At 41.6% G+C, this 15,884-nt stretch overlaps 1 protein-coding gene across 9 annotated transcripts in view; it reads right to left on the bottom strand.

The window, feature by feature from the left end:
* GLT8D2 (glycosyltransferase 8 domain containing 2) overlaps nucleotides 1-15,884 on the bottom strand; it is a 61,410-nt gene that overhangs the window by 25,752 nt on the left and 19,774 nt on the right. For all 9 annotated transcript variants that reach the window (XR_004351628.1, XM_032644281.1, XM_032644282.1 and 6 more), the window contains one exon: nucleotides 140-186. Coding sequence is in view for 8 of the 9 variants with exons in the window: in XM_032644281.1 (XP_032500172.1) it covers nucleotides 140-158 (19 nt within the window). In the remaining variant the exon portion in view is untranslated. The remainder of the gene's footprint in view (nucleotides 1-139; nucleotides 187-15,884) is intronic.

Below are 15,884 nucleotides of genomic sequence, written 5' to 3'. Positions count from 1 at the left end.
GCCAACAACTGTCTGTGGGAAAACTATCCATGAAAACCAAAGAAGATTAAAAAAAAAGAAAAAGAATAAGATTCAGCATCAAAACAGTCCTCCAAAATATCTATTTTTAATCATAATTTTTAAAAGTTTGTAATCTTACTTTTTCGTAACAAAGCCATGTGTGTTCATGTGGATAAAAACTGTGACCTGTGGATTAAAGAATAAAAATTATTTTTAAAAGGCAATCAACCCAAAAGTCATAATACAATTATTAAGGACTACATCTTTGACCATTTGCTATGTGGAAAACTTTGCAATCATTCTTTTTTTTTTGGTGGTACACAGGCCTCTCACTGTTGTGGCCTCTCCCGTTGCAGAGCACAGGCTCCGGACGCGCAGGCCCAGCGGCCATGGCTCACGGCCCAGCTGCTCCGTGGCATGTGGGATCTTCCTGGACTGGGGCACGAACCCGTGTCCCCTGCATCGGCAGGCAGACTCTCAACCACTGTACCACCAGGGAAGCCCTGCAGTCATTCTTAACTGTTCTGAATCTAGAATTTTGAACTAAATATTTCTTGAATTCAGCGCTCACCTCTTCAAATTGATTTCTCTGGCTGTACAGAACGTACAAAGGACTCCCAAAGCGTAATCTTTTACCTTCTCCAAAAACTGCCCTGTCAGCCCTCTGGGTTAGCAGATCAGATGGCACTAACTGGAAGAAATGTCACATAAGAAGTTTTCCTTGATGTAAAATATCAATCCTGTGTCTTTTTTTCCTGCTATCATAACTTCATTCCTTTGATAAGGAAGCTTCTACATCTTCAGTAATCCCTTGTGAAAACAGAACCATCCTGAGAGGGGCACATTTTATGCTCCATTCAATCATTCAGTAAATATATATTGAGATCCTACTAAAAGCCCAGCACTGTGCTATGTACTGGGGATGCAGCAACACACAGATCAGTCCCAGTCCCTATCATCATGGAGCTGCTTTCAGTAGAGAAAACAGATATTAAAATGTAACAAGTAAAATAATTAGATTATGGTAAGTGATACGAAGTAAAAAACAGAAGTGCTGGGATAAAGGTGAATAGAGACCAGGAGGCATCTTGGTGAGAAATCAGGAAACACCTCACTGAGGAGATGACATTTGATCAGAAGAAAGGGCAGGAGCCAGTGGAGAGAATGCAGAAGAGCATCCCAGGCAAAGGGAACAGCAAGTGCAAAGGCCCTGGGGCTGATGATTCTAAGTACCGCAAGAGGTTCAATGTGGCTGGAACAGAGTGGAGTAAGGGAGAGACTGGCTAGAAGAGGCTGGAGACAAACTGTGGGGTCTGTAAAGGAATATGGATTTTATTTTATTTATTTTTTTGGCTGTGTTGCATCTTCGTTGCTGCACGTGGGCTTTCTCTATTTGCAGCGAGCGGGGGCTACTCTTTGTGTGGTGTGCAGGCTTCTCATTGCGGTGGCTTCTCTTGTTGCGGAGCACAGGCTCTAGGTGTGCAGGCTTCAGTAGTTGTGGCTCGTGGGCTCAGTACTTGTGGCTCACGGGCTCTAGAGCACGCAGGCTTCAGTAGCTGTGGCACGTAGCTCAGTAGTTGTGGCTTGCAGGCTCTAGAACGCAGGCTCAGTAGTTGTGGCACACGGGCTTACCTGCTCGGCAGCATGTGGGATCTTCCTGGACCAGGGATCGAACCTGTGTCCCCTGCATTGGCAGGCAGTTTCTTAACCACTGAGTCACAGAGAAATCCCTGGATTTTCTTTTAAATGCATGTAACCCCCTCCATCAGCCTTTGTCTTCCTTAAAGCCCTAAAGCAATGTTTTTCAAACATTCCCACAGAAATTCTGATGATAAAGGAGAGCGGACACTCCAAAGTCATCCCCAGTAAGTTCAAAATATCTTACAAGTTTCTTGTTTTACCTTCAAGTTCATGTAAACTGTACATAAATATAGGGGGGAAAAAATAGTCCCTTCATTGTCAGAAGAGCTTCTCTCAGGGAGAAAACTCTTCGTTATGAAATCAAGGTCTTCTATACACAGATGGGATGGATAGGGGTGAGATCAGGAGAAAGCTAACTGGGTCGAGTAAATGATGAGCTGGAATCCCCGGGTTTGGCAGCAGCCCAAGAAGAACAGCATGTAAGGAGGAGAAAGATCACAGGACAGGAGCTGCCAGTCACCCAAGAGAACTTCTTTCCCTGTGCAGATGGGCCCTAGGGACTTTCAAAGAACTGGAATTTCCAATATGCAGTCCACAGTCTCTGCCATGCTCTGCACCTTCTAATCCCCACCTTACCTCTACACTGCTTTCCCCTCTGGATCTAAAGACACATGTTGCTGTGTTTAAGGGAAATCAAGGGAACGGGGCAATGTTCTTTATTTTGGACATGGAGGACAGGGGAGAGAAACAACTGAGCTAGAAAGTTCTGTGGGCACCGGACATGAGAATGGAAGTCATCAAGAATTGGTACAAAGTTTGGAGGGAATATTGGATAGAGGAAAGGTGAGTTAATTTTGAGTTAATTGCATTTGAATCTCCAAATCTATGGCAGATGGCAGGAATCTTAACCTTTTCTTGACATAAGTATCTTGGAAGTCTGGTGAATCCCACAGACCTCTTCCCAGAATAATGTTTTTAAAAGCTTAAAAGATATATTGTATTATAAAGAAAACCAATTACACACTTTTAAAGAAAATTATCAGAATATTGGGGGAAAAAAACAAATTTGTGATACCTATAGCATTAAACATGCTTCTTTATTAAATAACAAGGGCTATTAGCAGGTATAATACTTATTGTAGCTTTAAGTAGTAATGAGCTTTAAAAGATGTGAGATATTTGTAGCAGCTGTGATGTAACATGAAAGTACCTGATTTACACAGATGAGGAAGTCACAGGTACTACAGTTCCTTCTGTGGCTTGTTCCCTATATTCACAAACGAAGGAAATGCTCACATTTTTCCTCATCTAAGTGCATGAGAAAATGAAATGTATCCATGGACACTCTGAGGGTCTGTGCATCCCAGGTTAAAGGTTACAGAATCCCTGGGGTAGGTTGGTTCAACTGACATCTGGGTTAATATGTCATAGAAAAGTCATGTGTTCAATGTTTTACCATCTAGAAAAACTGCTGCTTTGGGAAGATTTGCCAGGTTTGTGCTGTGGCTTTTTGTAGTCTTAACCACTGGACACCAGGGAAGTCCCAGGAACAACTTCTTTTAAGAGAAGAGGCAACTACTTCTTTAGAGAATTAAGAATTGGCCTTATGAGAACTATTTTTCTGCCAAGACATTTGAGACACGTTGACAAGGTAATTTCTTTATAGTATCCTGGATTTCCACAAATTTCCTGTTGTGAACTTCCATAATTAGAAAGAGTGCTTCACTCAGGGAGACACAAATGGTGATGTATAACAAATATTCAGTATACCTATTTTTTTTAATAGACTTCCTGTGACACATGTAATTGATTAGCTGCATATTAACAGGTCAGCTTCAAAATATGACTTGATTTTCTTTTTTTTGTGTGTGGCCATGCAGCATGTGGGATCCTAGTTCCTTGACCAGGGATCAAACCTATGCTCCCTGCAGTGGAAGTGCAGAGTCTTAACCACTGGTCCACCAGGGAAGTTCCTTGACTTGTTGATTTTTAAATGTTTAAATTTTTACATATAGTAGAATTCACTTTTCTGGTTGTATTGTTCCATGAATTTTAACACATGCATAAATTCCTGTGATAATCACAACAAATGAGAAAAAGAACAATTCCAACACCTCCAAAAAATTCTCTTGTGCTGCCCTTCTGTAGGCAAACCCAACTTGACACCTAACTCCCGGCAACCACTGATGTATTCTCTGTGGCTATAGTTTTGTCATTTCTAGAACGTCATGTAAATGGATTCATACGGTATACAATCTTTAAAGACTCTCTTCTTTTGCTTAGCATGACGCATCTGGGATTGATACTTGCCGTTGCATGAATCAATAATTTGTTCCTTTTTATTACTGAATAGCGTTCCATTACAAGAATGTATCACAGTTTATTTATCCATTAACCCATTGAAGGACATCTGAGTTCTTTCCAGTGTTTTTTGATTATGAATAAAGCATCTGTAAACACTTGTTTAGAGGTTTTTGCATGATTTTAAGTTTTACTTCTCTGTGGTAAAGACCTAGAAGTGGGGTTGCTGGGTCATTTGGTAGATGTGTGTTTATAAGAAATTTGCCCATCTGTTTTCCGGAGTGGCTGTATCATTTTGCATTCCTACCAGCAATGAAAGAAAAGTCCAGTTGCTCAGCATTCTTGTCAGCACTTGGTATTTTATTTTAGCTGTTCTAATATGTGTATTTCGTGGTGGTTTTAATTTGCACTTCCCTAATAACTACTGATGTTGAGGATCTTTTTATGTGTTTATTTGCCATCTGTATATCGTTGTGATGGTTAATTTTATGTATCAATTTGAAGGGGCCATAATATTTGGTCGAATACTATCTGGGTGTTTCCTGCGAGGATGTTTTTGGATGAGATTAATGTTAAAGCAGTAGTGTAAGGAACACAGATTGCCCTCTCTAATGTGGGTGGGCCTATCCAACTAGCTGAAGTTCTAAACAGAACAAAAAAGCTGACCTTCCCCTGAGTAAGATAATTTCTCTGGTTTGACTGCCTTTGAAGTGGGACATTGACTTTTTCCTACCTTCAGACTCGAACTGAAACTCATGCTCTTCCTGGGTCTTGAGGCTGCCAGCCATCAGACTGGATCTACACCAGCGGTTTTCCTGGTTCTCAGACCTGCAGACTCAGACTGGAGCTACACCTCTGGCTCTCTTTAGTGTCCATCTTGCTGACTCAGCTGGCAGATCTTGAGTCTTTTTGGTTTCCATAATCACATGAGCCAATTCCTTATAATAAGTCTTCTTCTGCATACATATACATCTGATCGGTTCTGTTTCTCTGGAGAACGCTGACTAATGCAATGGGGAAGTGTCTGTTTAAATCTTTTCCCAATGTTTTAATTGGATCATTGCTTTCTGATTTCTAAGTTTGGAGAGCTTTACATACTCTGGATACAGGTCTTTTGTTAGATGTGTGATTTGCAAATACTTTCCCCCAGTAGGTGGCTTGTCTTCATTCTTTCAACAATGAAAAGTTAAAACTTTCCTTTGCACAGCAAAAGTTTTCAGTTTCGATGATGTCAAATTCATCAATTTTTTGCTTCTACAGATCATGCTTTCAGTGTCATATCTAAGAATTTTTGGCCTAACCCAAGGTCAGGATGAGTTTCTCTTATGTTTTCTTCTGAGAATTTTGTAGTTTAATATTTTGCATTTCAATTTGAGTTAATTTTTTATATGGCATGAGGTATAGGTTAAAGTTCATTTTTTAGCATATAAATATCCAGTTGTTCTGGGATCACTTGTTGAGAAGACTATCCTTTCCACTGAACTGATTTTTTTTTTAATATTTCATTCTAATTTTACAGTGTTCAAAGGGAGGCTTGAGATTTATCAAGGACTTTAAATCTAGAGGATGATGCGTGTCCCAAAGAAGGTTTCTGATTCTTTCCTACACTTTCTAGATTTGGATAGCAATCAGTGGCTAAAAAGTAAGTTATATCATCAAATACAGATTCAACGTTCTCAAAATAGCACCAGGCCTAAGAAGACAAGAAAAGGGCTGATACATCATGAAAAATTTCAACCAAACATTTCTCCAAATCCAAATCCTATCTTTTCACAATATTCTGGAGTATTTTATTTGTGCTCTGAAAATCCAAGAGGGCTAACAGACTCTCTGTTCTCAAAATATGCCTGTTATAACTCTGCTTCCTGGATGTCCCAGTTCACAATTTATCTATATGCTTATCATAATACCTTATATATTCATTAGAAAAAGCAGTGGGCATTCAGAGAAGCAGAGGATAGCAAGGAAAGTTTGATGAAAATAACTGAAATTTAACCATTAGAAAAGAATTTTAGATTATAAAATTCATCTTAGGAGATTGGTTCAAGATGGCGGAGTAGGAGGACGTGCTCTCACTCCCTCTCGCGAGACCACCTGCATCACAACTCACTGCTGAACAATCATCGACAGGAAGACACTGGAACTCACCAAAAAAGATACCCCACATCCAGGGGCTTCCCTGGTGGCACAGTGGTTGAGAATCTGCCTGCTAATGCAGGGGACATGGGTTCGAGCCCTGGTCTGGGAAGATCCCACATGCTGGGGAGTAACTAGGCCCGAGAGCCACAACTACTGAGCCTGCGGGTCTGGAGCCTGTGCTCCACAACAACAGAGGCTGCAATAGTGAGAGGCCCACGCACTGCAATGAAGAGTGGCCCCCGCTTGCCACAACTAGAGAAAGCCCTTGCACAGAAACGAAGACACAACACAGCCAAAAATAAATTAAAAAAAAAAAAAAAGATACCCCACATCCAAAGACAAAGGAGAAGCCACAATGAGACGGTAGGAGGGGCGCAATCACAATAAAATCAAATCCCATAACTGCTGGGTGGGTGACTCACAAACTGAAGAACACTTACACCACAGAAGTCCACCCCCTGGAGTGAAGGTTCTGAGCCCCACGTCAGGCTTCCCAACCTGGGGGTCCAGCAACAGGAGGAGGAATTCCTAGAGAATCAGACTTTGAAGGCTAGTGGGATTTGACTGCAGGACTACTACAGGACTGGGGGAAACAGAGACTCCACTCTTGGAGGGCACACACAAAGTAGTGTGTGCATCGGGACCCAGGAGAAGGAGCAGTGAGCCCAAAGGAGACTGAACCAGACTTACCTGCTAGTGTTGGAGGGTCTCCTGCAGAGGTGGGGGTGGCTGTGCCTCACCGTGAGGACAAGGACACTGGCAGCAGAAGTTCTGGGAAGTACTCCTTGGCATGAGCCCTCCCAGAGTCCACCATTAGCCCCACCAAAGAGCCCGGGTAGGCTCCAGTGTTGGGTCGCTACAGGCCAAACAACCAACAGGGAGGGAACCCAGCCCCACCCATCAGCAGACAAGTGGATTAAAGTTTTACTGAGCTCTGCCCACCAGAGCAACAGCCAGCTCTATCCACCACCAGTCCCTCCCATCAGGAAACTTGCACAAACCTCTTAGATAGCCTCATCCACCAGAGGGCAGACAGCAGAAGCAAGAAGAACTACAGTCCTGCAGCCTGTGGAACAAAAACCACATTCACAGAAAGACAGACAAGATGAAAAGGCAGAAGGCTATGTACCAGATGAAGGAACAATATAAAACCCCAGAAAAAGGCTTCCTTGGTGGTGCAGTGGTTGGGAGTCCGCCTGCCGATGCAGGGGACGCGGGTTCGTGCCCCAGTCTGGGAGGATCCCATGTGCCGCGGAGCAGCTGGGCCCGTGAGCCATGGCTGCTGGGCCTGCGCATCCAGAGCCTGTGCTCCGCAACGGGAGAGGCCACAGCAGTGAGAGGCCCGCGTACTGCAAAAAAAAAAAAAAAAAACCAGAAAAGCAACTAAATGAAGTGGAGATAGGCAACCTTCCAGAAAAAGAATTCAGAATAACGATAGTGAAGATGATCCAGGACCTCAGAAAAAGAATGGAGGCAAAGGTCGAGAAGATGCAAGAAATGTTTAGTCAAGACCTAGAAGAATTAAAGAACAAACAAACAGAGATGAACAACACAGTAACTGAAATGAAAAATATACTAGAAGGAATCAATAGCAGAATAACTGAGGCAGAAGAACGGATAAATGACCTGGAAGACAGAATGGTGGAATTCACTGCCGCGGAACAGAATAAAGAAAAAAGAATGAAAAGAAATGAAGACAGCCAAAGAGACCTCTGGGACAACACTAAACACAACAACATTCGCATTATAGGGGTCCCAGAAGGAGAAGAGGGAGAGGAAGGACCCGAGAAAATATCTGAAGAGATTATAGTAGAAAACTTCCCTAACATGGGAAAGGAAATAGCCACCCAAGTCCAGGAAGCACAGAGAGTTCCAGGCAGGGTAAACCCAAGGAGAAACATGCCAAGACACACAGTAATCAAACTGACAAAAAATAAAGACAAAGAAAAATTACTGAAAGCAACAAAGGAAAAACAACAAATAACATACAAGGGAACTCCCATAAGGTTAACAGCTGATTTCTCAGCAGAATCTCTACAAGCCAGAAGGGAGTAGCATGATATACTTAAAGCGATGAAAGGGAAAACCCTACAACCAAGATTACTCTACCCAGCAAGGATCTCATTCAGATTTGATGGAGAAATCAAAAGCTTTACGGGCAAGAGAATTCAGCACCACCAAACCAGCTCTACAACAAATGCTAAAGGAACTTCTCTAAGTGGGAAACACAAGAGAAGAAAAGGACCTACAAAAACAAACCCATAGCAATTAAGAAAATGGTAATAGGAACATACATATTAATAATTACCTTAAACGTGAATGGATTATATGCTCCAACCAAAAGACACACGCTGTCTGAACGCATATAAAAACAATACCCATATTTATGCTGTCTACAAGAGACCCACTTCAGACCTAGGGACACATCCAGACTGAAAGTGAGGGGATGGAAAAAGATATTCCATGCAGATGGAAATCAAAAGAAAGCTGGAGTAGCAATACTCATATCAGATAAGATAGACTTTAAAATAAAGAATGTTACAAGTGACAAGGAAGGACACTACATAATGATCAAGGGATCAATCCAAGAAGAAGATATAACAATTATAAATATATATGCAACCAACATAGGAGCACCTCAATACATAAGGAAACTGCTAAAAGCTATAAATGAGAAAATCAACAGTAACACAATAATAGTGGGGGACTTTAACACCTCACTTGCACCAATGGACAGATCATCCAGACAGAAAATTAATAAGGAAACACAAGCTTTAAATGATACAAGAGACCAGATAGATTTAATTGATATTTATAGGACATTCCATCCAAAAACAGCAGATTACACTTTCTTCTCAAGTGCACATGGAACATTCTCCAGGCTAGATTACATCTTGGGTCACAAATCAAGCCTCAGTAAATTTGAGAAAATTGAAATCATATCAATCATCTTTTCTGACCGCAACACTATGAGATTAGAAATCAATTACAGGGGAAAAAACGTAAAAAACACAAACACATGGAGGCTAAATAATACGTTACTAAATAACCAAGAGACCCCTGAGGAAATCAAAATATACCTAGAGACAAATTACAACAAAAACATAAAGATCCAAAACCTGTGGAATGCAGCAAAAGCAGTTCTAAGAGGGAAGTTTATAGTAATACAAGCCTACCTCAAAAAAAAGAAAAATCTCAAATAAACAATGTAACCTTACACCTAGAGGAACTAGAGAAAGAAGAACAAACAAAACCCAAAGTTAGTAGAAGGAAAGAAATCATAAAGATCACAGCAGAAATAAATGAAATAGAAACAAAGAAAACAATAGCAAAGATCAATAAAATTAAAAGCTGGTTCTTTTTTTTTTTTTTTTTTTTTTTTTGCGGTACACGGGCCTCTCACTGTTGTGGCCTCTCCCGTTGCGGAGCACAGGCTCCGGACGCGCAGGCTCAGCGGCCATGGCTCACGGGCCCAGCCGCTCCGTGTCATGTGGGATCTTCCCGGACCGGGGCACGAACCCGCGTCCCCTGCATCGGCAGGCGGACTCTCAACCACTGCGCCACCAGGGAAGCCCTAAAAGCTGGTTCTTTGAGAAGATAAACAAAATTGATAAACCATTAGCCAGACTAATCAAGAAAAAGAGGGAGAGGACTCAAATCTGTAAAATTAGAAATGAAAAAGGAGAAGTTACAACAGACACTACAGAAATACAAAGCATCCTAAGACACTACTACGAGCAACTCTATGCCAATAAAATGGACAACCTGGAAGAAATGGACAAATTCTTAGAAAGGTATAACCTTCCAAGAATGAACCAGGAAGAAATAGAAAATATGAACAGACCAATCACAAGTAATGAAATGGAAACTGTGATTAAAAATCTTCCAACAAACAGAAGTCCAGGACCAGAGGGCTTCACAGGTGAATTCTATCAAACATTTAGAGACGAGCTAACACCCATCCTTCTCAAACTCTTCCAAGAAATTGCAGAGGAAGGAAAACTCCCAAACTCATTCTATGAGGCCACCATCACCCTGATACCAAACCAAACAAGGGTACTACAAAAAAAGAAAATTACAGACCAATATCACTGATGAAAATAGATGCAAAAATCCTTAAAAAAATACTAGCAAACAGAATTGAAGACACATTAAAAGGTCCATACACCATGATCAAGTGGGATTTATCCCAGCAATGCAAGGATTCTTCAATACGCGCAAATCAGTCATGGCCATATTAACAAAGTGAAGAAGAAAAACCATACGCTCATCTCAACAGATGCAGAAAAAGCTTCTGACAAAATTCAACATCCATTTATGATAAAAACTGTCCAGAAAGTGGGCATAGAGGGAACCTACCTCAACATAATAAAGGCCATATACGACAAACCCACAGCAAACATCATTCTCAATGGTGAAAAACTGAAAGCATTTCCTCTAAGATCAGGAACAAGACAAGGATGTCCACTCTTGCCACTATTATTCAACATAGTTGTGGAAGTCCTGGCCACGGCAGTCAGAGAAGAAAAAAAATAAAAGGAATCCAAATAGGAAAAGAAGAAGTAAAATCGTCACTCTTTGCAGATGACATGATAGTATACATAGGGAATCCTAAAGATGCCACCAGAAAACTACTAGAGCTACTCAATAAATTTGGTAAAGTTTCAGGATACAAAAGTAATGCACAGAAATCTCTTGCATTCCTATACACTAATGATGAAAAATCTGAAAGAGAAATTAAGGAAACACTCCCATTTACCATTGCAACAAAAAGAATAAAATACCTAGGAATAAACCTACCAAGGGAGACAAAAGACCTGTATGCAGAAAACCATAAGACACTGATGAAAGAAATTAAAGATGATATAAACAGATGGAGAGATACACCATGTTCTTGGACTGGAAGAATCAACATTCTGAAAATAACTATACTACCCAAAGCAATCTACAGATTCAATGCAATCCCTATCAAACTACCAATGACATTTTTCACAGAACTAGAACAAAAAGTTTCACAATTTGTATGGAAACACAAAAGACCCCGAATAGCCAAAGCAGTCTTGAGAAAGAAAAAAGGAGCTAGAGGAATCAGGCTCCTGGACTTCAGACTATACTACAAAGCTACAGTAATCAAGACAGTATGGTATGGCACAAAAACAGAAATATAGATCAATGGAACAGGACAGAAAGCCCAGAGATAAACCCACACACCTATGGTCAACTAATCTATGACAAAGGAGGCAAGGATATACAATGGAGAAAAGACAGCCTCTTCAATAAGTGGTGCTGGGAAAACTGGACAGCTACATGTACAAGAATGAAATTAGAACACTCCTTAACGCCATACACAAAAAGAAACTCAAAATGGATTAGATACCTAAATGTAAGACTGGACACTATAAAACTCTTAGAGAAAAACATAGGAAGAACACTCTGTGACATAAATCACAGCAAGATCTTTTTTGATCCACCTCGTAGAGTAATGGAAATAAAAACAAAAATAAACAAATGGGACCTAATGAAACTTAAAAGCTTCTACGAAGCAAAGGTAACTACAAACAAGACAAAAAGACAACCCTCAGAATGGGAAAAAATATTTGCTAACGAATCAACAGACAAATGATTAATCTCCAAAATATATAAACAGCTCATGCAGCTCAATATTAAAAAAACAACCCAATCCAAAAATGGGCAGAAGACCTAAATAGACATTTCTCCAAAAAAGACATACAGATGGCCAAGAAGCACATGAAAAGATGCTCAATATAATTAATTAATAGAGAAATGCAAATCAAAACTACAATGAGGTAGCACCTCACACTGGTTAGAATAGGCATCATCAGCAAATCTACAAACAACAAGTCCTGGAGAGGGTGTGGAGAAAAGGGAACCCTCTTGCACTGTTGGTGGGAATGTAAATTGATACAGCCACTATGGAGAACAGTATGGAGGTTCCATAAAAAACTAAAAGTAGAATTACCATATGACCCAGCAATCCCACTACTGGGCATATACACAGAGAAAACCATAATTCAAAAAGTCACATGCACCCCAATGTTCATTGCAGCACTATTTACAATAGCCAGGACGTGGAAGCAACCTAAATGCCCATCAACAGATGAATGGATAAAGAAGATGTGGTGTATATATATATATATATATATATATATATATATATATATATACAGACAATGGTATATTACTCAGCCATAAAAAGGAACGAAATTGGGTCATTCGTAGAGACGTGGATGGATGTAGAGACTGTCATACAGAGTGAAGTAAGTCGGAAAGAGAAAACAAATATCATATATTAACGCATATATGTGGAACCTAGAAAAATGGTACAGATGAACCGGTCTGCAGGGCAGAAATAGAGACACAGATGTAGAGAACAAACGTATGGACACCAAGGGGGGAAAGGGGGCCAGGGATGGGCGTGGGGGGGGTGGGATGAATTGGGAGATTGGGATTGACATATATACACTAGTATGTATAAAATGGATGACTAATAAGAACCTGCAGTATAAAAACATAAATAAAATAAAATTCAAAAATAAAAGAAAAGCCACAGACCCTGTTTTTGTAGCCCTCCCAGCTTCCTTTTTCCCCTCTAAAAAAGTGTTCTCCTCTTGCCATGAGGGAACTTGCAAGTGGCTCACCATAGCCGCAGACCTCAAATTCTCTGCTAATTGTGAATAAACCCATTTTTGCTGGAGGAAAAAAAAAAATTCATCTTAGTTTCGAAATCTAAAATTAAATTTTGTCACATATTCATTCATTTCTTTGTGGCATTTTCCAGGAGTTGGAAACTGACTTCCTTTATCTTAAAAAACAAACAAACAAACAAGCTAATTTACCATAAATAATTTGTCTTGAAAACTCAAAATTTATTTTAAAATTAAATTGATCCTGCTTAATTACGGTGCTTCAAAAGAACTTCTGAACTTGACGTTTGACTGGATGCAGCCGTCAGCAACCAGGAATAGTAACCTTTAGAAATCAGCAACATGACAGAGAAGGCAGGATAGCATAGTACACCAGGGTTTCTTTATGAACCAAAGTGTTGTGAGAACTTGTTGGCAGTGATCTAGGGAAACTCTTCAACAGGGATTTCATTCAAGCCTTTAACTCACTGTAAACAACTGGCTACAATGTCCCTTTCATTTTCCCAGGATATAGACTGTACACCCAGGAGCTCTGAGTGCATTTGCAACAGCCCTTCTCCTTTTCCCCTCTTGCACTTGGGAAAGAATTGAGTCAAAAAGCATGCTACTTACGATTCTTCTGAGATTGGTTTCAGGTACCTTTTATCCATTTACTATTCTGGATGATATACATTCGGCTAACTTTTTGAGGTAATGTCAGCCTAGAACGGTCTTTGGCCACATGTCTGTTCCCTTCCAGAGACCATCTGGTACCACAGGAGAGAATGAGTGGGAGACCAGAAGGCCCTGGGCTCCAAATCCCTGAGGCCAGCTCCTCCCTGTATATCCCAGTCAGCCAAGCCAATCAATTCCCCTCTTTTCCTTAAACTTCTTTGAAATGAGGTTCAATTTCTTCAAACGAATCCTTACAAATACATTCCCTGTGACCAGAATGGAATGGATATATTACTAATTTCATTTTTCAAATGAGGAAATTGTGGCTCAGAGAGGGTCAGTAACTTGCTCAAAATCACACAGCTGGTAAATAGTAGAACAGGGATTTGAAATTAGGGCTCTCTGACTTCAAATCTGATGCTCTTTAACCACAAGGTTCTGAAACTCATGAAAGGCTATTCTGGCTACCCCAGAGGCAGGTGAGGTGGGCTCCAAGTAACAGATGTCACTGTGTATTCATGAAATTTCACAGCTCCCAGGCGAGGTTGGTCTGCTCTCCCTTGAGTGCTCCGTTACTCTAACTACTGAGCTCATGCCAAAGAGTAAGTGCCGACTCATCTGGCAAGGGGGCTCATCTTTCCCCTGTCCAGCACGTTGCAACTCTAAAATCTCTTTAAGATAAAATAAGAGGGGCTTCCCTGGTGGCACAGTGGTTGAGAATCCACCTGCCAACGCAGGGGACACATATTCAAGCCCTGGTCCAGGAAGATCCCACATGCCGCGGAGCAACTAAGCCCGTGTGCCACAACTACTGAGCCTGCACTCTAGAGCCCGCGAGCCACAACTACTGATGACCGTGCACCTGGAGCCCATGCTCCGCAACAGGAGAAGCCACCGCAGTGAAAAGCCCATACACCACAATGAAGAGTAGCCCCCGCTCACCGCAACTAGAGAAAGCCCGCGCGCAGCATCAAAGACCCAACGCAGCCAAAAATAAATAAATAATTTTTTTTTTTTTAAAGATAAAATAAGAGGATTCAGGAAACTGATATGCACATCTAATTGCAAGGCAGAGCAGTAGTGAGCCAAGGAGGGAAATTCCTGAAGCAGATTCTTGTAGGAAACCTTCTAAGGTGCTTTTAGAATACAAGGCAGAAAGGAGTCCCTGAGAAGCATGTACCTCCAAGAGAAAGCCTGTTTCATTTACTTTTTATTTTGGTTTTTTTTGGTCTTGCCTCACGGCTTGCAGGATCTTAGTTCCCTGACCTGGGACAGAACCCCGGCCCCTTGCAGTGGAAGCATGGAATCCTAACCACTGGACTGCCAGGGAATTCCCTGTTTCATTTACTTTTTAAAAAGCATATGAAATTGTATAAAGATTCAGTATGCCTGAATGGCATACTTCTCTCCCTCTTCACAATTTGATCTCATCTCTGATGGTGGCACATTCTGTTTAAGCTGCTATAAACTGGTATTTCCGGTGCTTGCAGTCAAAAGCATTCTAATAGATTAAGTAGGTGCGCAAGAGATGTTTGCAGCTTCTAGAGAGGAGCTGATGGTATGGATTTGGCAGAGGGATCAGAGCTGTAAAGGGGTAGAAGAGTGATGGGGGGAAGTCAGGGATGAGAGCTGGAGGAAACAGCTGCAAGACATCTTAAGAAGACATAGAGGGCTTCCCTGGTGGCGCAGTGGTTGAGAGTCCACCTGCCAATGCAGGGGACATGGGTTTGAGCCCTGGTCCAGGAGAATCCCACATGCTGGGGAGCAACTAAGCCCGTGCACCACAGCTTCTGAGCCTGTGCTCTAGAGCCCACGAGCCACAACTACTGAGCCGGCATGCCTGGAGCCCGTGCTCCACAACAAGAGAGGCCACCGCAATGAGAGGCCTGCACACCACAGCAAAGAGTAGCCCCCGCTTGCCGCAATTAGAGAAAGCCAATGTGCAGAAACAAAGACCCAACACAGCCAAAAATAAATAAATAAAATAAATAAATTTAAAAAAAAAAAAAGAAGACATAGAGTAAGAAGCAGAAATCTGGGGCCAAGGGAAACGAGTGTCTGGGGCAGAGTGTGAGAGAGCATATTCTGGGTTACCATGGTTCCTGCCTGCGAGCAAGTGCAGCACAGGACTCATTTCTATGCGGGCGAGGCCCAGGTGCACGGGAGGTGCAGGCCACCTGCCCACACTCTCCTCCTCTACAGACATCCTGTATGTAGCCTGCGGGACCCCACACTCGCCTGCTTTCCCACCACCTTTGGGGACCGCTTATCCTCAGCCTCTTTGGCTGTTCCCCCATCTCTGGAACCTCTAAATGGTGGACTCTCCTGGCTTGAAATACCATTTATATGCCTACAACTCCCTAATTACTGTCTCCAGCCCAGATCTCTCACGTGGACTCCAGACTCCTAAAGCCAAGTGTCCACTGGGTGGCTCCACTTGAAGGCATCCTCATGTCCAAATTCGAACTCCTGACGTTTGCCCAA

Source organism: Phocoena sinus, chromosome 10 (genome assembly GCF_008692025.1).
Source record: "Phocoena sinus isolate mPhoSin1 chromosome 10, mPhoSin1.pri, whole genome shotgun sequence".
In the NCBI taxonomy this organism is placed as follows: domain Eukaryota; kingdom Metazoa; phylum Chordata; class Mammalia; order Artiodactyla; family Phocoenidae; genus Phocoena; species Phocoena sinus.
Note: the sequence above shows the minus strand (reverse complement) of the source record. Positions and strands in the feature narration are given on the sequence as shown.